At 42.3% G+C, this 26,821-nt stretch overlaps 1 protein-coding gene across 1 annotated transcript in view; it reads right to left on the reverse strand.

The window, feature by feature from the left end:
- Window positions 1–26,821, reverse strand: part of ADPRHL1 (ADP-ribosylhydrolase like 1) — a 49,987-nt gene that overhangs the window by 17,350 nt on the left and 5,816 nt on the right. The window contains exons 2-3 of the mRNA XM_073614553.1: window positions 20,770–20,934; window positions 15,534–15,659 (exon numbers count right to left, since the gene is read on the reverse strand). Of these exons, the coding sequence (XP_073470654.1) occupies window positions 15,534–15,659; window positions 20,770–20,934 (291 nt within the window). The remainder of the gene's footprint in view (window positions 1–15,533; window positions 15,660–20,769; window positions 20,935–26,821) is intronic.

Raw genomic sequence — 26,821 nt, forward strand, 5'->3', positions numbered from 1 at the left:
ACAGTGCCTGCATTTGACAGGGCACAGTGGCTGCATTTGACGGGGCACAGTGGCTGCATTTGATGGGGCACAGTGGCTTCATTTGATGGGGCACAGTAGCTGCATTTGATGGGGCACAGTGCCTGCATTTGACAGGGTACAGTTGCTACATTTGATGGGGCACAGTGGCTGCATTTGATTGCACAGTGGCTGCATTTGATGGGGCATTTATTTTTATTTATTTCTACAGAGCCTGCAGAGCATTGCACCCAGTTGTATTTTCCCTGGGCGGGGAAATGCAACCAGGTTTTACATTGTACGTCCCTATACACCATGTGCCCTATAAAAGGGGATGGGCATTAACATTAGCTCCCAACTGTCCCTGATTTCGAGGGACTGTCCCTGATTTCGAGCAATGTCCCTCTGTCCCTCTTTCCTCCTCATTTGTCCCTCATTTTGGTCTGATCTATATAGTTGTATATAAAATGCACTTTTATCTTTCAAAAAGTGTTTCCCAATGCTAAACCTTTCATCCAAATTATAAATTACTGCATTTGTAAATTTTAAAAGCCAATATAAAGGAATAGTAGTAGTAAAAAAAGCCCCTTGTGGGATTTAATTAACCTTTTTTTTTTGTTAATTCTCCTTTAAGGGGTTGTGGCAGGGGGCGTGCCCTGTGCCTACATACATTTGCTAGTAGGTGTCCCTCATTCCCATCACAAAATGTTGGGAGGTATGGCCTTAAGGTGTATATATACAGAGTAAACCCCTCCAAAATCTTCATATATCAGACGTGTGAAGGGCAATTTCTTTGTGTACATTGTAATGCACATGCACTGAGCAATGTACACTCTGGGCTCAAGATGGGATGGGTTCTAGAGCACTGTAACCTCTGTCTCAGCGCATGTGCAGGATTTACATAATCCTGAACTTAATGTTTCTCTGGATTACTTTTCAGTGGTGTTATCTGGGAGAATGTGTCAATTTTTACACCTGGCCAAAAAGCATTGATAGAGACTAGGGACCGTGGTCAGTTTGGGGAGAGTGCACCAGGACCTGCGGCAGAGGAGTCTCTTCATCTATAAGACACTGTGACAGTCCAGACTCGGAGTAAGTAAAGTAAGTCCCTCTCCCTCTCTCTGATTTTCTTGCTTTTCATGGGCATAGTGGATGTATTTGATGGGGCACAGTGGCTGTATTTGATGGGGCACAGTGGCTGTATTTGATGGGGAACAGTGGCTTCATTTGATGGGGCACAGTGGTTGACAGCACAGTGGCTTCATTTGATGGGGCACAGTGGTTGACGGCACAGTGGCTTCATTTGATGGGGCACAGTGGCTTCATTTGATGGGGCACAGTGATTGACGGCACAGTGGCTTCAATTGATGGGGCACAGTGGCTGCATTTGATGGTGCACAGTGGCTGCAATTAATGGCACAGTGACTTCATTTGACTGCCCCTTGGCTAATTTTAAATAAACTTAGGCTTTAAGGGGGCAAGGGCAGGTAGGTCAGTGCATGTCAGGTAGGTCAGTGTATGTCAGGTAGGTCAGTGCGTGTTAGGTAGGTCAGTGTGAGTCAGGTAGGCTAGTGTACATGTAGGTCAATGCGCGTCAGGTAGGTCAGTGTGTGTCAGCCAGGTAGGTCAGTGTATGTCAGATAGGTAGGTCAGTGTGTGTCAGGTAGGTCAGTGTGTGTCAGGAAAGTCAGTGTGTGTCAGGTAGGTCAGTGTACATGTAGGTTAGTGTACGTCAGGTAGGTCAGTGTGTGTCAGGTAGGTCAGTGTGTGTCATGTAGGTCAGTGTATATCAGATTGGTAGGTCAGTGTATGTCAGGTAGGTCAGTGTATGTCAGGTAGGTCAGTGTGTGTCAGGTAGGTCAGTGTACATGTAGGTCAGTGTATGTCAGGTAGGTCAGTGTATGTCAGATAGGTCAGTGCGTGTCAGGTAGGTCAGTGTATGTCAGATAGGTAAATCAGTGTATGTCATGTAGGTCATTGTATGTCAGGTAGGTCAGTGTATGTCAGCCAGATAGGTCAGTGTATGTCAGGTAGGTCAGTGTGTGTCAGGTAGGTCAGTGCATGTCAGGTAGGTCAGTGTATGTCAGGTAGGTCAGTGTACATGTAGGTCAGTGTATAGGAGGTAGGTCAGTGCATGTCAGCCAGATAGGTCAGTGTGTGTCAGATAGGTAGGTCAGTGTATGTCAGATAAATAGGTCAGTGCGTGTCAGGTAGATCAGTGTGTGTCAGGTAGGTCAGTGTTCATGTATGTCAGTGTATGTCAGGTAGGTCAGTGTATGTCAGATAGGTCAGTGTGGGTCAGTGTATGTCAGCCAGATAGGTCAGTGCATGTCAGGTAGGTCAGTGTGTGTCAGGTAAGTCAGTGCGTGTCAGGTAGGTCAGTGTATGTCAGGTAGGTCAGTGTAGATGTAGGTCAGTGTATGTCAGGTAGGTCAGTGTATGTCAGCCAGATAGGTCAGTGTATGTCAGATAGGTAGGTCAGTGTATGTCAGATAGATAGGTCAGTGCGTGTCAGGTAGATCAGTGTGTGTCAGGTAGGTCAGTGTACATGTAGGTCAGTGTATGTCAGGTAGGTCAGTGTATGTCAGATAGGTTAGTGTGAGGTCAGTGTATGTCAGCCAGATAGGTCAGTGCATGTCAGGTAGGTCAGTGTGTGTCAGGTAGGTCAGTGTATGTCAGTCAGATAGGTCAGTGTGTGTCAGGTAGGTAACACCCCCCTCCATACAACCCCACCGCCCGCCACCCTATTCCCCCCCCCGGGTGCCGGGCTCTGACTTTGGGCTGAAGCCCCTGGTGTTTTCACGCAACAACCAAAGCAATCTTACTTGACAATTTATCAAAATAAGAAGTTCTCCCACATCCCAATTGACGTCAGATAGATTTTATGTTGGAATCATCCTTACTTTTCACATCACAATCTTTTGAGTGAAGCATTACTATTGCCTATTACATTATATATACAAGAATGTTATTGTCTTTCTTTGTAAATCTGAACTATGTCAAACCCTAAAATAATAAAATATTTAAAAGGAAAAAAAAAAATAAAAAAGTTTACTTCTGCCCTAGACCAGAAGTGATGTCATGATGTTACATATATTACATAGTAGGTGAGGTTGAAAAAAGATACAAGTCCATCAAGTCCAACCTATGTGTGTGATTATAGGTCAGTATTACATTGTATATCCCTGTATGTTGTGGTTGTTCAGGTGTTTATTGTGACAGACCTAGCCGGGAGAGAGACTTTTGGAGGGGACTGAATGCTAGCCTCTTGCCGACCGATCGTAGGCCCTGGCATTTGGGGGAACGGTGCTATTTGTGAGCTGTATGCCTTGGGACCCTTGAGGTGGTATTACTGTGGATTCGGGTCCTGGTCCCCCAGGACAACCAGACTCTGGGGACCCTGGATTTGCCATATTAGAAATAGTGGCTGATTCATAATGCTGGGACAAATACTGTTAGGAGATGCGGATGTCAATTCCAGACACCTGTCTGTCTGTTGCCTGCTAGAATGTGTATTGTAAATAAGTCTCTAGTATGGGATCTAAGAGTCATTAGATCCCCATTGTTGTTTGTGTTAATTAACTCTGCTATTGTGATAATGTTGATTGGGTTTTCTGAGCTATAAGACGGCCAGTCTGGCCTAAAGGTCATGTCTGAGTCATCTAGGCTGTCTAAAGGGATTAGTTAATTAGCTCATGTTAATTACGTTAATAAGGTTACAGCTGTATTGTTAGAGTAATATGAGCAGGAGGTCTGCACCTCCACTTTTAGTGTATAAAAGAGCCTGTATTTTTCAATAAAAGAGATTCCTGGTTGAACTTACATACAGCCCGCCTGGTGTTTGTTCTGAGCTATCACCACTGGATTAGAACGGCACATAGCTGTAGTTCTAATCCCGGAGCATCGGATGACCGAACAATCAGATGTTGCGATCTGCAATCTGATTCTATAGCAGCAGAGGAGTGTCGGGAGAGTGGAACCGAGCGAGCAGGGGCTTGTTACATTTATCTAATAGTTTTTTGAACCTATCGATGCCCCCCGCTGAAACCACCACCTGTGGAAGGGAATTCCACATTCGTGCCGCTCTTACAGTAAAGAACCCTCTACGTAGTTTAAGGTTAAACCTCTTCTAATTTTAGTGAGTGGCCACGTGTTATTAAACGCCCTTCTGGGAAAAAGTTTTATCCCTATTATGGGGTCACCATATGGTATTTGTAAATTGAAATCATATCCCCTCTCATGTGTCTCTTCTCTAGAGAGAATAAGTTCAGTGCTCGCAACCTCAGGGCTGGGCTCAGTCCTCCCTTCTCAGAGCAGCCCACTCAGCTGTCAGTTAATTGCCAGCTCAGATCTTTTCCACAGTGACTCACCTGATGATGATATCCTGTTTGTCAGTGCTGCTGGTTACTTAAGCTGTTCAGTTCAGTTCTGCTCCGCCTTCGCCTTCGCCTTGGTCAACACATCCAGAGACTCTCTCCTGTGTACCTGTTGAAGACTTGCTTGGCTGACGTCCCTTGTGGTTCCTGATCCTGCTTGCTGTTCCACTACGCTGATTCTCAGTTTTCCTGATTTCCTGGCCTGTCCTGAAGTATGCTGATCTCTGGTTTCCTGACGTCCTGGTATGTATGACTATCTGTTCCAGTTACCGAACTCTGGCTATAATTTGACTACATTGCTCTGTTTACCTTTTACTATTATTATTATTAAACACAAGTGTGATTTTAACTGCACTTCTGTCTTGGTCCTATTCATGGTTTCTGACACAACATTTCTTCATAACTAATATCCTCCAGACCCTTTATTAGTGTTGTTGCCCTTCTTTGTACTCGCTCTATTTCCAGTACATCCTTCCTGAGGACTGGTGCCCAGAACTAGACAGCATACTCCAGGTGAGGCCAGACCAGAGTCTTGTACAGTGGGAGAATTATCACTTTATCTCTGGAGTTAATCCCCTTTTTAATGCATGCCAATATTCTGTTTACTTTGCTAGCAGCAGCTTGGCATTGCATGCTATTGCTGAGCCTATGATCTACTAGGACCACCAGGTCCTTTTCCATCCTAGATTCGCCCAGAGGTTCACCCCCAAGTGAGTAGATTGCATTCATATTTTTGCCACCCAAATGCATTATTTTACATTTTTCTACATTAAACCTAATTTTCCATGTAGTTGCCCACCCCATTAATTTGTTCAGATCTTCTTGCAAGGATTCCACATCCTGCGGAGAAGTTATTGCCCTGCCTAGCTTAGTGTTGTCCTCAAATACAGAGATTGAGCTGTTTATCCCATCCTCCAGGTCGTTTATTAACAAATTTAACAGGATGGGTCCCAGCACAGAACCCTGGGGGACCCCACTTCCCACCCCTTCCCACGTTTATGGGGAACTGTGTCAAATGCTTTTGCAAAATCCAGATACACCACGTCTATGGGCCTTCCTTTATCTAGATGGCAGCTCACCTCCTCATAGAAGGCTAATAGATTGGTTTGGCATGAATGATTCTTCATGAATCCATGCTGATTACTGCTAATGATACCGTTTTCATTACTAAAATCTTGTATATAGTCCCTTATCATCCCCTCCAAGAGCTTGCATACTATTGATGTTAGGCTAACTGGTCTGTAATTCCCAGGGATGTATTTTGTGATTTATTAATGTTAAGTTTCCCAATTCTATTTCTAATTCTGTCCTCTGTTAGCCATGAGGGTGCTTCCTATGATGTGTCATGAGGACAAACACTGCAGTTTTGGTTACTGAAGCCCCCCGATTCCCTTTTGAAGACTGAGGAGAAGAATAAATTCAGTACCTTTGCCATCTCCCCATCCTTTGTAACCAGATGTCCTTCCTCATTCTTTATGGAGCCAATATGGTCTGTCCTCCCTTTTTTACTGGGATTTTTTTTGCTCTCCTCTGCTATGTGTCTTTCGTGTTCTATCTTAGCCGCCCTTATTGCACCCTTACATGTCTTGTATTCTTTGTAAAGTTTGAATGCTGATGATGGTCCCTCAGCCTTGAATTTTTTGAAGGCAATCTCCTTTGTTTTTATATGCATTTTCACATTAGAGTTAAGCCATCCAGGACTTTTAAATTTATTTCCCAATGGGATGAACTGGCTCCAATGCCCTTATTTAACCACTTCAATACAGGGCACTTATACACCTTCCTGCCCAGACCAATTTTCAGCTTTCAGCGCTGTCGCAGTTTGAATGACAATTGCACGGTGATGCTACACTGTACCCAAACAAAATTTTTATCATTTTGTTCCCACAAATAGAGCTTTCTTTTGGAGGTATTTGATCACCTCTGCGGTTTTTAGTTTTTGCTAAACAAATAAAAAAAGACCGAAATTTGTAAATAAGTAAGTTTTCTCTTTCACTGATGGGCACTGATAAGGCGGCACTGACAGGCACTGATACGGCGGCACCGATGAGGTGGCACCAATGAGTGGGCACTGACGGGCACTGACAATGGGCACTAATATGCGGCACTGATGGGCACTGGTAGGTGGCACTGATGGGTGGCGCTGATATGCAGCACTGATGGGCATTGATAGGCGGCACTGATGGGCACTCATGGGTGGCACTGGGTGGCACTGGTTGGCACTGATGGGCATTGATAGGCGGCACTGATGGGCACTGAAAGGCGGCACTGCTGGGCACTGATAGGGTGGCACTGATAGGCGGCACTGCTGGGCACTGATAGGCGGCACTGATAGGCACTGATGGGCACTGATACGTGGCACTGATGGGCACTGATACGCGGCACTGATATGAGGCACTGATAGGCATCCCTGGTGGCACTGGCAGTGGTAGGCATTGGAGTGGACACTGACTGGCAGCTGCCTGGGCATTGATTGGCAGCTGCCTTTGCACTGATTAGTATTTCTCTGGGGGTCTAGGGGGCATACCTGGTGGTCCAGTTTGGCTGGTTTCCCTGGTGGTCCTGGGCAGCTTTCCTGGTGGTCCTGGGCGGCTTCCCTGGTGGTCCTGGGTAGGATCCGAGGGGTGCTGTGCTGATAAACAATCAGCACAGACCCCCCCGTCAGGAGAGCAGCGGATCGGCTCTCCTCTACTCGTGTCTGTCAGACGCGAGTGAGGAAAAGCCGATCACCGGCTCTTCCTATTTGCATCATGATCAGCCGTGATTGGACACGGCTGATTACGTGGTAAAGAGTCTCCGTCAGAGACTCTTTACCTAGATCGGTGTTGCAGGGTGTCAGACTGACACCCCACAACAATGATCGCCGCGATGCATGCCCCCAGGGGCTCGATATCCTGATCATGTCATATGACGTCCGGTCAGGAATATCAAACCACTTTGCCGCCGTCATTTTGTAATAGGGCGGGCGGCAAGTGGTTAATATGCTCTTAAAGCAAACCTATCTCTCCCCCGTGTTTGTTTCTAAGATTTTATCCCAATTTATATCTTCTAGCAAGGTTCATAGTTTAGGGAAGTTGGCTTTTTTGAAATTCAGTGTCTTTGTGTTTCCTATTTGTGTTTCCTATTTGTGTGATTTATATTGAAGCCAATTGACCTGTGATCACTGTTTCCTAAATTGCCCCGTATTTTCACATCTGTGATCAGGTCTGTATTGTTGGTAATCAGTAGATCTAGCAACGCCTTGTTTCTAGTTGGTGCGTCTACCATCTGACCCATAAAATTGTCCTGCAGGATATTTAGGAACTGGTGAGCCTTAGATGAATGCATGGTTCCCTCCACCCAGTCTATGTCTGAATATTTATGATAACACTTCACATCCTTGCTGCTAATCCAAATTGTGATAGGAGGTCCGTCTCCCTGTCCTCCCTCAGGTTAGGGGGCCTATAGCACATTCCCAGTATTATTTTCCCCTTAGCTTCATCCCTTTGGAGCTCTACCCATAAGAATTCAACCTCCTCCCTAGCTCCCTTATTGATTTCATCTCTCACATTCACTTGTACATTATTCTTGATATATAGGCATACCCCTCCCCGTTTTTCACCCTCTCTATCCCTCCAATAAAGGGAATACCCTTGAATGTTTGCCAGCCAATCATGAGAGCTGTTGAACCAGGTCTCCGAAATTCCCAAAAATTCCCACAAAAGAGATGTCACTCTGGTCCTCCAAGGTCATAGAGGCAATGTGACCAGTTGGCCCGTGTCATCGGATCATTTCTCCGGCGCTCAGTGAAAAGTATAAGCCAGAAAAACACCGGCTAGCGAGCGCCTGAAAGCCATCCAGTGACTAATAAGCCACTCAGACCGTTTTCATGAGAATTAGACTTTTGGCAAAATAGGTCTAGAATAGTTGAAGGAAGCTTCCATAATCTACAGGAGCCTTTCGAAGCCCATTGTACCATCAGAATCTACTAAACAAAAATGCCTTATTTTGCCTTCTATAGTGACTTCAATGTATGTTGCCAAAATGGTGACATTTCTCCCAAATCTCCTGATTTAGGGGAAATAAAAGCACATAATTTCACTCATACCTAATCTTCTTCATCATTTAGGGAAATGTTTGCCATAATAGTGAAATTTCCCTGAAATCTCCAGTTTTGCTAAAATGTTAGCGAAGTAAAAATAGTTTGACTTATTCTTCTTTGTGTGCTTCCTTCTCCTCCATTCTTCTAATTCCTAGCGTACAAGCTAAATATTAGATCACATTTATTTCCTCTGTTAAATTCATTATAAGATTGAGGGTCATTTTCATATTACCTCCTTACATACAAACAGGTGTCCTGTGTAGCCGTTCATAAGTAACCAAAATATGCCTGTGTGAATTGTTTAACCTGCCAATATGTTTGTCATTTTAGCCAACACTGAGAGACAATCGGACTCTGCTGTATGAGCACATGCAAATCCACCGCCGGGACCACTTTTATCAGACGCAGAGTTGCCCACAGTACAGAATATTACTGGGGTTATGGCAGTTAGCTGTTGCCATAACAACAGTATTTAACGTCAATGTAATGACGTAAATGTACTGTGGGCAGTCGGCAAGTGGTTAAAGTGAACTGACTGACAGTAGGAGAGAACAGAGTGAGCAGAAGAGTAAGCAGAACATAATTATAGGGATTTCCCCAGAGGCACTCTTCATCAACTAAAAAGTTTTTTTATATTTTTTTTAATTTTCAAGTGATTTGTGATTGGATATATCTGCAGGAAAAGTAAAAAGGCCTTTAATTTGGCTTTTTACTGCTACATTCATTTTTTGCCCCACTTTAGTTGCTTATTTATTTCTTGACTCCTGTCATAAGATATTCTGTTTGACTCTGCATTTAGTGAATGATTTAACACAGCAGGAGCTTTAGCTGGAAAAAGATATCCTGCCAGAAGCTCTGAAATTGTATGTGCCTTGTAACCTGCTACTCATAGGATGTGCCAAGCCAAGAGATTAAAAGATTTCTTGTCAAGCACGTGTTTGGTTCATAATATTTTTGTGCAATGAGTAAGACTTACTTTGGCCTTATTTAAATAAAAAGAATGTATAGACAGGCTATAAGACATTTTTTAAATTATATTGATCAGAGGTAAATGTATAAAGTACAGTATAGGCATAGTGGCTTAGTACTTCTGCCTTGCAGAATTGGGGTCTTCGGTTTGAATCCTGGTCAGTATACTACCTACGTAGTGTTTGCATGTTCTCCCTATGCTTATGTAGGTTTCCTCCCAGTACTTAGATTTTTCTATCACACTCCAAAGACATAGTTACATAGTTACATAGTTACATAGTAGGTGAGGTTGAAAAAAGACACAAGTCCATCAAGTCCAACCTATGTGTGTGATTATGTGTCAGTATTACATTACATATCCCTGTATATTGTGGTCATTCAGGTGATTATCTAATAGTTTCTTGAAGCTATCAATGCTCCCCGCTGAGACCACCGCCTGTGGAAGGGAATTCCACATCCTTGCCGCTCTTACAGTAAAGAACCCTCTACGTAGTTTAAGGTTAAACCTCTTTTCTTCTAATTGTAATGAGTGGCCACGAGTCTTATTAAACTCTCTTCTGCGAAAAAGTTTTATCCCTATTGTGGGGTCACCAGTACAGTATTTGTAAATTGAAATCATATCCCCTCTCAAGCGTCTCTTCTCCAGAGAGAATAAGTTCAGAGCTCGCAACTGGTAGGTTAATTGGCTTCAGTTTAAACTGGCCCTAGTATGTGTTTGTATGTATGCATGTGAGATAGGGAGCTTAGAGTGTAAACATTCATTGATGTAAATGTGCAGTACGTAAAGAGCTATGTAAAATTGTCAACACTATAAATAGGTACCTGTAATAAATCAATTATTAATTTTTAGTAATCTGAACACTAAAACTTTACAATGGCATCAAACTGTACTTTACTGGGGGGAGAAAAATTAATCTCTTTAATCTGTAAAATCCCAAGACATCTCTACAGATAGGATGACTCTTGCTAGAACAAATTACTTAATTACTTATATAGAAGAATTTAGTAAATGCTTGTGAACTATGGAAAAGCATACCTCATAAGATCAATTCTGTGAAAGTCAGAAGAACATAGGCATGACAAATGAAGCATAGCATATTAGGCCACATATTAAGATGGCTTATTTTACTTAGTGTGAAGACAACATCATTCTTCAACTATTAAACCATAGTCTATATACATTGGGGGAGATTTACTAAAACTGGAGAGTGGAAAATCTGGTGCAGCTCTGCATAGAAACCAATCAGCTTCCAGGTTTTCTTGCCAAAACTTAATTGAACAAGCTGAAGTTAGAAGCTGATTGGATACCATGCACAGCTGCAACAGATATTGCACTGTTAGTGAATCAACCTCAATGAGTGTCTTCGCACATACAGTATTCCTGTAATTGAAAATGTCATACAATGACCACTTCTCACAGGAATAGTGAGCAGAATCCCAAAGACTACTTACCTATAGAAGTAAGTGACAGTCTAGGCTCCATATAATTTGCAGGCCCAGGAGATGTTGCACCTCCTTTACCCCATTCATGATAGTAATCCTAGAGATGGAAAATTATACACCGCATAGCTGACAGCACATAAGATGCTAGACATATCTACAAGACCTGTATCCCGAAGAAAAGATGTTATGTAGGGCATGTCCATTTTCAAGAATCTAAAAATACTTGTTCTAATTCTATAACACAAGACAATGATGTTAGTAAAGTGAACAGGGAACATTTTCATGTAAATTTTCAGTTCTATTTAGGTGCAACTTTTTTATTGCTCTCTCCTGCAGTACTGGCAAAGTATTTTTAAAACACCATACAGTATGCCTTCAAGACATGTATGTCTTACACTAAAGAGCAGCAATATCGCACCTATTAGGTGTTGTTGATTTGATGTGCTACAGTGTGCGATTATACCAGATAATTAATTTAAGAGTGGGAAATCCATACCGTGTATCTACAGTGTACAGGGGGAAAAAAATGTTGTAGCCTCTGCATTCATACCGTACAGTAATCTAATGGTTGGTTCTAATTAAATATACCAGGTAAATTCATGACAGTATTAGATGGATCTAATGGGTGATAATGGTTCATATGTTGTAACCAGGGGCTTGTTTTGATTTGTCCTTAGACTAAATCTGTCTTAGGAGACATACTGGGGTCTATTAAACCTTCCTTTTCTACCCGTTCTTTCCATTTTCTTCATATTGGCTCTCCCTTTGGTATTTACTACCTATGATCCAAAGTAAGCGTTTGAAACATAGTGACTTTTTTTTCTACTGTATATTACATTTTTCTGTATGTATGCTGGATACCTTAAATAAAGAATTTGCAAAAGAGTGGGAAATTCCAGACATGAAAATGTTTGCACACAGAAGGTGAGTCCTTGTGGATACGCTGGTGGCAGTGGCGGAATTACCAGGGTATCAGCAGTTGCACTTGCAACTGGGCCCTTGAGTTCCGCCACTGTCCGCCACCATCCGGGAGATCGTACACTGGTCATTGACGGGCACACAGTCCCCTCCTCCACCCATCCTCTCTGCCTGCCATAGGTGTGCGCAGCCTATTGTATTAGGGTGTGCACCCTTAAGCTCAAACACACATGCATATGTATGTGTCTACATGTATATGAACCCGGCACATTGATCTCCCTGCCGGCACAGTGAAAGAGAAGAGCATAAACACTTTTCTTATGGCAGAGCAGGTAAGAGGGGGATCTTTACCATGTTCCTGCTGCTACACAGAGCGAGAACACTAATGCACATGGGGTGATTAGGGTGTTCCTAGGCACACCCGGCACACCCTGTGCGCACGCCTATGCTGCCTGCACTCACAGGCACACTGCCCAGTCCCCGCCCACTCCGCCCATCCTCTCTGTCCGCACTCACGTGTACTCACAGGCTCTGCCCATCCTCTCTGCCCACCCAAGCAAGACCTAGCAAGGAGTTAGAGCCAAGAGATCTGCGAGTGATTTGCAAGTGAATGGCACTGATCCCATCCCTCAATATCAACACTGCTACTGATTCCCCTACACAACTCCATTACTGCCCCTGATTTCTACCCCCCACACCACACCACCACCACTACTGCCACTGATTCCCCCCACACCACACCATCACCACTACTGCCACTTATCCCCCCCCACACCACACCACCACCACTACTGCCATTGATACCCCCACGCCATCACCACCACTAGTGCTACTGATACCCCCACACCACCACCACCACTGCTGCCACTGACGCCACTCATTTTATCCAATGCCCCCACCACTGCCACTCATCCCATCCAATCCCCCCCTTCCACTACCACTCATCCCATCCCCCCAACCACGACCCTCACCACTGATCCCATCCTCCCACCACCGCAGCCACTCGTCCCATTTAATCCCCCCTTCCACTACCACTCATCCCATCCTATCCTCTCCAACCACCACCCTTGCCACTGATCCCATTCCCCCCACCACCCTTGCCACTGATCCCATTCCTCCACCACCTCTGCCACTCATCCCATTCAATCCCCCTACCACCAATCCCACCCCCCAACCACCACCCTTACCATTGATCTCATCCCCCCTTACCGCTGCCACTCATCCCATCCCTCCACCCCCACCACCGCTGCCACTGATCCCATCCCCACCCAACCGCCACTGCTGCCACTGATCCCACCCCCCCACCGTTGCCACTCATCCCATCTCTTCCTCACCGTTGTCAGTCATCCCATCCTCCCAACCACGACCCTCGCCACTGATCCCATCCTCCCACCACCGTTGTCACTCATTTAATCCAATGCCCCCACCGCTGCCACTCATCCCATCTAATCCCCCCTTCCACTACCACTCATCCCATTCTATCCCCTCCAACCACCACCCTTGCCACTGATCCCATTCCCCCCACCACCCTTGCCACTGATCCCATTCCTCCACCACCTCTGCCACTCATCCCATTCAATCCTCCTACCACCAATCCCACCTCCAACCACCACCCTTACCACTGATCTCATCCCCCCTCACCGCTGCCACTCATCCCATCCATCCACCACCGCTGCCACTGATCCCATCCCCACCCAACCACCACTGCTGCCACTGATCCCACCCCCTCACCGCTGCCACTCATCCCATCTCTTCCTCACCGTTGTCACTCATCCCATCCCCCCCACCACCACTGCTGCCACTGATCCCATCCCCCACCACCACCGCTGCAACTCATCCCATGGGCATAACTACAGGGGTCACAATTGCAATGGCGCACATGTTGCCGCTGTACACCTGGATGGGGGGAGGGCATAAAGAGGAATAAATCCCCTCTATTTTTCTCCTGTAGCCGCTAAAAGCCTGCTTCTCCTCCTCTCCTTCCCATAGACATTCAGTGGCTGCAGGAGGAAATGGAGGGGATTTGTTCCTCCATATGCCGCCCCTCCTATTCAGGTCCTGCTGCCCCCGGGACCCGTGCGAAGGGCCCTGGCCGGAGGTCAGGGGGGCCCTTCATGGTTTCTTGCACCAGGGCCCTGAAGGTTCTAGTTACGCCTCTGGTTGGTGGTGGAGTTATTGTGATCCAGACTTTCCAGTTTCTGCCATGTATGATAGGTTCACATGCTGTGGTAGCATGGATCTCTCGATGGGTCCCACTGGTCCTATGTGGAAGGAGGAAGTGTGACAAAGTCTGGAGAATAGTGAGTGTCTGTAGCTTTCTTTTCAAATTCTATTTTTAAATTATTTTTAAATTTCTATTCAAATTTCCTTACAAAGTGAACAGCCTGTTTTCTTTAGTAAATCAATGCCTATGCCTCTGGGATTCTGTGTGGCCTGCCTGCTCACTCATTACATGTATGCCTATACCCAATGCTTCAGCAGCTTACTCAATGTAAACCTGAAAGAAACATTGAGGGTTTAGTTTACTAAAACTGAAGAGTTCAAAATCTGGTGCAGTTGTGCATGTGGGCCAATCGGCTTCTAACTTCAGCCTGTTCAATTAAGCTTTGACAAAAAAACCCTGAAAGATGGTTGGTTTCTATGCAGAGCTGCACCAGATTTTACAATCCTCAGTTTTTGTAAATCACCCACCAAGGCTGCCATTTCTGGCCCTCCTCTGAAAATACTACTTGCCTAGCTGATATGCTGATCTTTTGGCTTTAATACTTTCATTGATCATGATCTTGAGTATATTGGAAAAGTGAAAGTAAGTGCAAAAGTCCCAATCTGCATATTTGTTTTCAGTCTATGACTGAAAGGGGTTGATTTACTACAGGCAAATCCACTTTGCACTACAAGTGCACTGAAAGTGCACTTGGAATTGCACTTAAAAGTGCAGTCACTGTAGATCGCTGTAGATCTGAGGGGAAGCTCTGAAATGAGGGGAAGCTCTGCTGATTTTATCATCCAATCATGTGCAAGCAAAAATGCTGTTTTTATTTATTTTCCTTGCATGTCCCGTTCAGATCTACAACGACTGCACTTGCAGTGTACTTCTAAGTGCACTTGCAGTGCACTTGTAGTGCAAAGTGGATTTACCTTTAGTAAATAATGCCCAAAGTATTGAAGGAAGAGGGTCAACATGAAAATCAATATCATTTTCAGAAGAAGTGACCAGTTGTTGCAACTTAATTTTTTCTCTCATGACAGATTTCCTTTACATAACCTTTGCGTCAGGCCCACTTGGCGACAATGCCCAATCTAGACACGACTGAGGCCTCTCCTTTGCTGGAAAGAGCTAAGCCATACACTGTACCCAAGCATAAGGGCAGAACCTTAATAGCCCCTTAAAAATCAAAAATTTACTTATTTGAGTTTAGCAATATTTGGTGCATTAGCTCCATGGTATTAAACCCTTGACATATAGTGGATGATTTACTACAGGCAAATAGGCTGTCCACTTTGCAAGGAAAGTTGCACTTTGCAAGGGAATTTATTCCATAACTTAATAAATGAGCCGAAGCTCTGCTGACTTCCATCATCCAATCATGTGCAAGCAAAAATGCTGTTATTTTATTTTCCTTGTACGTTGATTGGGTTTTCTTTCAAAGTGAAAATTCACCACATTCATTAAACTCTGAGGCAAATTCTCTTGTAAAGTGAACAGCCTATTTGCCCTTAGCATATCAACTGCACAGAGAACACATTACCTGTTGGATGGTTGTGAGTCATCCTCCCACATTCAATGCTAACTTCAATCAAGGTTTCCAGCCTTTCTGGTTTCCAGTATTTCATCCCAATGCACATGGCCTTAGTTGCTGCTCCAAATCCTGAACCTAAAACAAACCAAAATATACTAGTGAATTTAAATTGAATCAAGGGAAAGAAAATGCCTACATTTAACTCACTATACCTTTTATTAAAGTGATTGTAAAGTTTTTTCTTCCTTTTAAAATAATAAACATGTTAAACTTACCTGCTCTGTGCAATGGTTTTGTACAGAGCAGCCCCGATCCTCCTCTTCTGGTGGGTCCCCCACCAGCGCTCTTGCCTTCTGAGTGCTCCCATAGATAGCCACTTGCTATGTGGGCACTGGTGCAGGCTCGATCCTGAACCACACTGTGTGTGTGTCTATTGACAGGCACAGTGTGGTTCGGCCCTGCCCCTTCCCTTGTCACTGGATTTGGTTGACAGCAGCAGGTGCCATTGGCTCCCGCTGCTCTCACTGAATCCAGTGAGGAGGGAGAGAGAGCAGTGCCACTGCTCTTGGGCACAGCTCTAGCTCAAGATCAGGCTCAAGAAAGTATTTGGGGGGGGCGGGGGGGGGGGGGCAGGGGAGGAGCTGCATGTAAAAGGTTTTTTACTTTAATGCAGAGAATGCACATTAAGGTACTACTTTAAGGCTAGAGAATATATGTTCCACTTAAAGCTGTATATCCAAGAGCTGAACACCGTATACAAAGCCCACATTAATGTATTATACTGATTATGTGGTTTAAAATTTTGCTAGTATAAAGTACCCCAATCTGCCTCTGTTAGTTTATTGCAATCACGTCACAGCAGGATAGGAAAATGCTGCAGTGTAAGCTAATCAAGGCTCTATTGATTTGCACAGTGCTGTTATCCTAATATTGTATAAGAAGGGGTGAACACAGAGATAACCTCATCAATGTGCTGCTGTTCCTTGTCCAATAAAGAGGCTGGGGGCAAGTAGGTGATGCCACTGTATTTCCCAATCATAACAAAGAAATGGTGTCACCCTCTGAGCTATGCAGGTTTGTGTGAAATTTATTTGCAGGTAAAACTATTTAAGAAATATAAACCATTAATTTAGCTGCTTGGCCAGAGTTTTAACTCCCAGCAGTAGCTACAGTATTTTAGTTTATCAATCAAAACCAAGAAATATTATAAAATACATAGATCCTTACATACTCTCACCTATCACTAAATTAGGCAACACATCAGGCTCTACCACCAACCTGCACAATTCAAGAGCCCTATACCTACCTAGCTATTTTAGTTTATCAATACAAACTAAGAAATATAATAAAATACATAGATTCTCACATACTCTCTCCTATCACTAAATTAGGCAACATATCAGGTTCAACCACCTGGACAAGTCAAGAGTTGTATACCTACCTAGCTATTTTAGTTTATCAATACAAATCAAGAAATATTATAAAATACATAGATCCTCACATACTCTTACTTATCATTAAATTTGGCAACATATCAGGCTCTTCCACCAACCTGGACAAGTCAAGTGCCCCTATACCTACTTAGTTACTTTAGTTTATCAATCAAAACTAATAAATATTATAAAATACATCAATTCTCACATACTCTCACCTATCACTAAATTAGACAACATACCAGGTTCTACCACCAACCTGGACAAGTCAAGAGCCCTATACCTAACAAAATATACCAAACCTGAATGTAGTGCATCCTACCCCTTAATCTGGTGCAAAGAAAGTCCCTAATTTTGGAGTTTATATTCCAAAAATCATACGGCAACAACATTTTTCCAGTGCTTAAAGTGGGCTGATGAAACTAAAAATGACCGGATTCCCCCATCCACACAAGCAAGGTGGATGGAGGACTCCTCCCCACTGTGCCATTGCATTCTGACAGAATACACTGTTTCGTTACAGCCGCTGATCAACAAAAGTTTTCCATCATTCCTGTGCGACAGAAGTCAATCATTAGGTCGACTTCTGTTGAGCAGGAATGGCCACACAAGGATCAAAATTTGTTAGGTTCCTGCTGAACCATGGGTAGAGTTAGATTAATAAAAATGGTGGCATTCCCAAAAATACATCCTACAAACACCGCAAATTACATTAAAACTAACAAACCTCAAAAAAATCTGTTGGGCATTCCAGGGATTTGTCTGGGCTGAAAACAATGCAAGAATTAGCCTACACATTTTCCAACAAACAATTAGAATTGAGGTCTTAATCTCTTGGAGCTAGAATTCTTCAATTTAGCAGCAGTAACTGGATAACTGGATACGTTTAAGATTAGATCCATAATACAGACACATACTGTACATGGACACTACATGCTAAACCCAATATAAGCCTTTTGTACTTGCTCCATATGCATAAAGACCTCTTACCCTTGTAAATCACCTCAAACATGCTTTTATACATTTTGTTAAGCAGCACGGCATGAATTCAGAAGCAAACATCAAGTTAATAGCCAAATCAGAATGCTTCACATTTCTCCAAGCACATTCATATATTTTGAATATCAATAAAAACCTCTCCCGCACTGATTGGTCAAATCCAATATGCCAAAAGCTTGTGAAACCCAAACCCTAAAATAAAATTGATATTATAGGTAGGTATATGTATGTTGCCACAAGCAACTGGAGTATCATAAAAGTCCCATGAAATTAAATAAATGGACTCAATATTACCCCACTAAAAACACAGATGTTTTCACCTCTAACATTCTAAAAAACTGACCCACCAACTTCATACAGAGAGATAATGTTAAAAATGCAAGTATACCGTAATAAACACATATCTCCACATATAATCTATCTAATGAGCCAATCATCTAAGTGCTTAAATGTGATCACTCAGCAGATGACTTATATCACACATTTTGGTAGTGAAGTAAACATTCTACCATTGATACCAGGTGGGGCAATATTTGGCATAATGGGCTTACAGAGAACAATAAACAATAAAGGTTGAAAAAAATGATTACCATACTGTATGTTTGTCTACCAGGAAAGCAATTCTGCATTGGATATATCCCAAGCAGTGAATCTGACATTCTACATACATAAATCCTTTATAGTTCATGTGTTTTAATGATTGATTTACGTCCAGCGAATGTTTGGTGAAAGTTGCATTTACTGCTCCCCTAAAACTCTTTTTGGACAAAAAAATGTTCATATTCTAAATAGTATGGCCTGAAATGACCCAATGAAAAGAAACTCAGAGCCACAAGTTCTTCGAAGTTGGGCATATTTCATTTTTCATATTCTCTCAAACTCCTTGAAATAGGAAAGAAAAAGCAAACCGTTGAATAAACCTCTTAGCTAGTCAATAGAGTAATCTCCCAAAATCCTCTGATTCAAACAACATTGATGGAACACAGATTCTGTTCCTTTCTACCCTTCCTGGGTGGAGAGGCTTTGGGTTCTGGATCTCCTGAAACTACAATGATACCTTACCCTGCTAACACTTTCTCACTCAGTGCAAAACATGTTTTCAGTCATTTCTGTGGTAATGCTCTCAACAACACTCTTTAATTCTTACATTATTTGATTATTTCTCCATAAAAATGTTTAATGTATTTGTAACTTAAAGTCTGGATTATGTAATAGAGATTGTGAGAACATTTACAGATAAAAATGCACACATTTCAAGAATATATAAAGCTACTAAATGTATGTACATGGGTGAGTTCCTTGTCATCCTATAGAAAATCTGTCAAATTTAAAGCTGGATTGAAGACATGCGAAAACACCAATTAATGCAGCAATGTATTAATTAAAAATGCTAAATGTATGCTTAAAAGAACTAGCACATTAAAGCGGAGTTACGCCGTTTTTTTTTTTTTAAGTCAGCAGCTACAAATACTGCAGCTGCTGACTTTTAAAATATGGACACTTACCTGTCCAGGGCGCCCGTGATGTCCTCACCCGAAGCCAATCTATCCCTCGGCTGTCAGGTGCTGCCGCCGCCTTGCGGCTTCACTTCCTGGTTCCCTACTGAGCATGCGCGACTCGGGCTGCGCTATCCCACTGGTCCCTGCTGTTTTCTGGGACCCTTGTGTATCCCAGAATAGGGCAAGGGGGGACGGGAAGTGGCATAGATACCCACGGGTGGCTCGGGTATCTATACCCGGAAGTGGGAGCAAAATACCTATATTAGATAGGTATTTGCTCCCCCTCCCCCCTGAAGGGTGCCAAATGTGACACTGGAGGGGGGAAGGAACCGGAAAAGGGGAAGTTCCATTTTTGGGTGGAACTCCGCTTTAATTAGTCCTGATATCAACCTATACAACAACAATCATGCTAGGATAAAAGAGGCCAGTACTAGGATCCATTCAGGCTTTGCCTCAGTGCACACGTACAGGACATGAACATGCTGATAGGAAGACAGAGCCGAGCGATGCTAGGGGTGTGTTCTTTACCAAACTGTGCTGTATGGCAAGGAGGCCTGATCACTAAACTAGCTGTACAGAATTAGAAATGTTTATGTGTATGTATTATAACTATGTATTTATCTGCTTGCCTGAGGTTTGGCTTTAAGGAAGTCTGATCTAACCCCCCTGGGCCACTGCCCATCTGACAACAGCTTTGAAGCTGACCACAAGCCAATCAGCTGTGAGGACTTTCCACAGACAAGCAATGCAAAGAGGAATGCAGAAGGTGGAGGGATCTGGATCAGGATCTGCATTCCTCTTGCCTCTGTTTGTCTCTGGGTAGAGTTCATAGCCGAGACAAGCTGCAGCTATGAATCAGCTGTCATCTTCAAAGTTGTTGTCAGATCAGCCACAGCAGGAGGGTAAGGGGACAGGTCAGACCTCATAACGATGATTAGAAAGCACTTGAGACAACATACTACATGTATTTCTTCCCATAGGGGACATAACTGTTACAAAAATATTATAATGATAAATGTCCCATAGGGTACATAACTGTTACAAAAGTACTATAATGATAAATCTTTTTTAAGCCTCCCTTATCATGTAACCATAGCACAGAATGTTACAAAAAGTCAAATTCATGTAGGTATTGGTATCTTGCATGCATACAAATGAACATTATTGTTAGGTCTTTTACATATTTTGACTTTTCATTTAAGTCTACCTATTTTTTAAAAATCTGATCCATATATATGTTACACACTGATCTAAGTCTTAAATATAAATAGAGAGATACGTAACTAATAGAAATAACAGTTGAGAAAATCAGACCTTTTTCATTGAATGGGGTATGCCATGCAAGTAGGTAGTTATCTGGCTTTAGATGAGAGCATCCGTCAATGGTTGCGGGGTCTGGTCTTCGTCCCTGTAGTCTGTCTACTGCATCAACATAGTGCTTCACCATTTCACGATAAAGGTCTTCCAAGCACCAGTAGTCTGGAGTGAAGTAAAAACAATTTTCTAACATAACAGTATTAAGTATTAAGAAATATTGAGTAATTTTGCTTAAAAGGAATATAAGAGTTTAAAAACTGACACATCTATATACTGAAAGGTGACATCTCACGGAGACAAGCATGACATATAGAAGTATTGCTACCTCGGGCAGCAGTGGCACTTAGGCTATATGTTTAATAGTGGGTTGTATGCAGTCACAAAAAAGTTCAATAAAAACATTGGCCAAAATGGAAATAATTTTCATATACTGTGCAATAATGTGCTGTCTAGTTCTGGTCAGGTCTCTCTCTGGCTGTATAGTGCATGTGTGGCTTCAGCATACACAGAGGGCAAATGGTAGAACAGTGAGAGATGTAAGTATTTACTACTACTAGTAACTATTTAGCAGGCCATAGGCTGGGAGTATGTGGCTGATCAAGATGGTGGTTTTCCTCCACTTTACAAGGGCTTGGAACCCCATCTTGTTCCTGTCTCAGGCTAGCATGGCCATTGCTGGTGGCCAACGAGGGCCCTGCTTATAGACTGTTTTAAATTCCCCTGAATACATCTGACTGCATAATTTATTCATATATTTAAAAAAAATCTGCTATGAGTAAAAATCAGCCTGAAAAATAAAGTGACATGAGAAACCCCATTTTACAGTTATATTTAATGTATAACTGATGGCAAAACTTTGTTGTGTTGTTTCCTCATTAGGGAGATTCACCCTCTCTGTTGGTCCTGTGACCATTATCACAGAAAGTGAAAGAAAATCCCAAATTTTGAGTGGTTGCCAGAACAGTAAAAGAGGTGAAATATTCCAATGGGGACATTAGTTCTGGTGACTACCAGGGAATTCTTTAATTTTGGAGGGATTTCCTCTCACTTCCTCTGTAGCTATGGGACAGGAAGTAAAGAGAAATCTCCACAATTATAACCCTCCCTTAGGCTCTGTTTCCACTACTGTGAGTTGTTGTGCGACTTGACACATGTCAAGTCGCATGACAAGTCAAAACCCATGTATTTAATTGACCCCCGTTCTAATTGGTGTGACTCAAGTCGCAGCGACTCCAAAAAAGGTTCTTGCACTACTTTGTTTCTACTTCGATGCGACTTGTTCTCACATGGCTTTCATGACTTTCATGACATCGCAACACAAACCGCATAGCAAAGTCGCAGTGTAAATCGTAAATAGTGGAAACATAGTCTTACTCTATCCAAAATGAAAAAAAAAGTTTTGCCTCCAATTCTCTTTTAAAACATATGCCAACTCTTCCAATGGTGACACAACACACACTAATGTACAGCTGCTACGTATAAAGTCCTTCCCTTACTTGCTGAAACATTCACAATTTCAATCATCAGCAAGAAAGCACTGATAGGTTGACAGGGAGCAACACCATGGAACAGAATTACTAGTGTGACAGGGGCCTATGTCCAAAGTGGCCTGTACATGTACAGGAAATATGTCCAGAAGACCTTGATGAACATCAGTGGTGTAAACTCTATAGATTAAGTATATAAAGGCAGTACAGCGCTAGATAATAATATCCCTATAAATCTTCAATTAACATAAATGTCCATAAAGAGAGAGAAAATTCCAGATGAAGATCCAAGTGTGCAAGTGACATCCACATACGATGAGTGACTCATACAGTGATAAACCTCCACCAACTATATCGCTAGCCGCTCACCTCAGCAAGTGGACCCCTGAATGAATTCAGTCAGGTCTAAAACAGCTGTTCCCACAATGGGAGATAAACAGGAGCAGATAACTTGGGCCAGTCAGCTTACGGTCTCGTAGAGCGATCACATGCAATAGAATAAACAACATCTAGTGCTCTCTGTATATTGCTTTAAAAGTTTTAATAAAAGTAGATAAACTTACAAGGAAAGCACTGTTCCCCAGTGCGAAGGATAAAAGCATGTAGGATACTCCACGGAGATCGGTGAACAAGACGCGGGTGACGTCACGATTCAAGTCACGTGATGTTTTCCGTAAGCGTTACGTCCCTTGTGATGGGCGGGACTTCTTCAGCGGCGACGGCATGACGTGGTCCACCCGCTTTAAATAACTCAGCTGATCACCGCAGCCAATGGAGCAAATTGTGTACAGATTACCATGGTAACCAATGATCGAGAACGGAGATGATAGTTCTAATAATAGAACCAAGAAAGGATTTGCTATAACGGTGATAAATAACCGAAGCTAAGCCCAAAATAACTAAACATATATGATGTTACTATGTGTAACTAATAGGAATGTGACCAGCTTCTAAAAAGGAAGTCTAGTTTGTGTGACAACCCGTGTACTTGCTCGGTTCCGTGGAACATCCTTTTATATAATAAAACTGAATCAAAAATAAAATTATATCCGTATATTCCAAAAATAAAATACATATAAAATTATCGGTCAGAAATAAAACAATTAACGTCAAACTCGACGTTCAAACCTCTAGGCAAGAGAACCTTAGTCTCGTGAATCCAATGGGATTCCCTGCGGCTGAGCTGGCGAAGGAAATTTCCCCCCCTCCAATGTTTATTAACTTTTTCAATCCCCCAGAATTTTAATCCTCTGGGGTTTTGATCATGTACCATTTTGAAATGTTTCGAAACATTGTGGGTTTTTAATCCTTTCTTAATATTATTAATGTGCTCGCCTAGACGCACATGCAGGGGCCTGGAGGTCCTTCCAATGTATTGGAGGCCGCATCCGTACTCCAACATGTATACGACTCCAACTGTTGTGCAGGTAATCAATTGGTCAATTTTGTATTCCCTGCCCGTTGCGGTAGCAACAAACTTTTCGTTTTTTATTATTGCATTTGGAATGCCTGCAGGCTGTGCAACGCCCACAGGCATATAAACCTGAGAGAAAGGAGAATAATCTATTATCTGCTTGTGTGGGAGGATCTACCACTCCAGGTGCTAAACGGTCTCTTACAGACAGGGCTTTTTTGTAAATAAAAGACGGACGTGGTGGCAACAGGGGACCCAGCACACGATCTTGTTTCAAGATTGGCCAGTTTCTTGCAACCAGCTTTTCAAATTGCTTATATTGGACGTTATAAATAAGTAGCATTTTAAAATTAGGGGCATTATTACTAGTGTCTCTGACTTTATTAGAGATCAACTCTGACCTATCCATGGCTAAGACTTTTTCCATATCACTCTTTAAGGCTAGTTGATCATAACCTTTTTCTTGAAATTTAGAGGTAAGTACCATAGATTGAGAGATAAACTCACTATCATCAGTGCAATTTCGTTTGAGCCTCACAAATTGTCCCTTAGGGATGTTAAATAGCCATGATTTGTGATGGCAGCTCTCTAATGGGATAAATGAGTTACGGTCAGTGGGTTTACGATAATTGCATAATTTGAACTTGTCTTCTTCCCTCCGGATCTCTAGGTCTAAAAACACTATTTTATCCTCACTAAAATTCCAAGTCAGTTGGATATTTTTAGTATTAGCATCAAGGGTTTGTACAAAGGTAGCCAGACTAGAACGATCTCCCTCCCAGACCATTATCAGATCGTCTATATACCATTTGTAACAAACTAATTGTGGGGGATGGTGCCTAAACACTGCATCTTCCTCCCAGTGGGCCATGAACAAGTTGGCCACACTGGGAGCAAAGCGGGCACCCATCGCAACGCCCCTCTTTTGTAAATAAAATTGACGACTAAACCAAAAATAATTCTTCTCTAAACAGAAACGTAGACTTTTTAGTAGGAAATTCTTATGTTTAGTTGAGAGGTCAGAAAATTTATATAAGGCCCATTGTACCGAGGATAGAGCATCCTCATGTCCAATAATAGTATATAAGGACCCTACGTCAGCTGTAACCAGAATACACGGGGAGGAGCAGCTGGTGGACTCCATAATTTGAATGACATGTTTCGTGTCTTTCAGAAACGCTTCAGTTTTATTCACAAGCCGTTGGAGGAAGTGATCGATGTATTGACCCACCCTGGAAGAAATAGAGTCAATACCATTGACAATAGGCCTACCAGGGGGGTCAATACTATCCTTATGGATTTTTGGAAGACAATAAATAATGGGAGTTCTGCAGAATAAGGGGTCCAAGTAGGACGCCTCCTTCTTTGTCAGAATCCCCAGTGTCTTTCCTTCCTCCACAAGCCAGTGTAACTCGTCCTTATAGATCAACATAGGGTCCTTATTGAGAATCTGATAGGTATCTGGATCATCCAGCAGTCTAACAAACTCTGCGAGATACTTGGACTTGAGTTGTTGGATTTAATAAATTTCATCCTCAGTATTCAGCTGCTTTAGTTTTACAACATAAGAGATTAGCGCTGGTTGAATTTTTGTTATAAACTCTATAGATGGCAGAGTACTGTATAATTTCATTGAGATCTAAAATTCTTGTCCAAAAACACCAGTTTGTATGAACACTGCTCAAACATCAAAGCACAAAGTAATGATGAATGAAACAACAACCATAAATCCATTTCCACTAAGCAGGGAACTACACTGAGAGGAAAAATGTACTATACATGCTCAAAAATGCCTAATTAAAACATTTTAAAGCAGAACTAAAAGCGGAAAGCAAATATTCGATGGAGAATACACATGGTCGGACTTTCCAACAACAAGCTCACATCCAACATTTCCCATCGGAAAATCCGACCATGTATACGCGGCATAACTGTGTGCAAGGATGACTGCACTCCTGGCCATGCACGGTAATGATGTCATCCCGTGCCTGCCAATCAAGACTGCTGAAAAATGGCACTGGTAGAAGTCAGGGAGATGATACTGGTGCCGTTGAAAGACCTGCTGGACCGTTGAAGCACAAGTAAGCATTTTGGAATTTAGTTCCACTTTACTAACATACAGTGGTCTCAGTTGTATATGTTTGTTAAAGTGATACTAAACCCTCTTTTTTTAATGTACTGAGTAATATCAAGTAGTGCAAAATTAGTATTCTGTTTCCTAATATGTGTGCCAAAACATACTACCATAACCTACTTGCTCACTTCTCCCAGCTCTAGGTCCTCAGAGCCCCCCCAAAAATCTGGTTAGTGAAGCACACTTCTTGAGCCAATCAAAAACAGAGTAAATCAGTAACATCTCAGGCTCTGGTCACTGTCAATCAGTAGATGGAGGCAGGAGCAGGACAGCGGCTTTCAGCCAAGGCAATAGTTTTCAATGGATGTAAGGAGACTTATCCATGTAGCTAGGTAGTAGCAAGAGTGACTCTATGGGTCCCTATAGAGGGATGGACTCACCCAAAGACAGGATCCAGAGAGGGGGGGATTTCCACCAGATTATCTGAAAGCAGGTACAGCATTCCAAGAAAAAGGACACACAAGCAAGTGCTGAAGTTTACAGTACTCCTGTATTTTTGTAATTGGGGTTCAGTGTCACTTGAATATATGCAGAAAGCCATAAATAGTTCTTGTTAGCACTATCCTTAATTGCTTACCATTTGAAACCTGGGTGCATTTTTAAATTGTCACTGGGATTAGTCTAGTTAAACCAGCTACGAGCCTCAGCGGCTTAGATGGGTTCTAGATAGTGTTAATGAAAAAAAATTATAGATAAAATTAAAAAAGAAACTACCACGCTATCTAATAGAAATATGCTACCTATTGAAAAATATCTGTGTGTAAGTGAACGAAAATTATAAAGAAAATGCTAAAAGAAGAAAATAAAATTAGACATTTTAACATATTTTGTATTAAATATTTATTGAAATAATTTATAATTAAATTTAATTTAATAATTAAAAATGATTTATTAAAATATGTATTTAAATATTTAATATATATATATATATATATATATATATATATATATATATATATATATATATATATATATATATATTTAATATTATTAAAAAGAGAGGCTGCTATTTTT

This window comes from Aquarana catesbeiana, linkage group LG02 (assembly GCF_042186555.1).
Source record: "Aquarana catesbeiana isolate 2022-GZ linkage group LG02, ASM4218655v1, whole genome shotgun sequence".
Classification (NCBI taxonomy): Eukaryota; Metazoa; Chordata; class Amphibia; order Anura; family Ranidae; genus Aquarana; species Aquarana catesbeiana.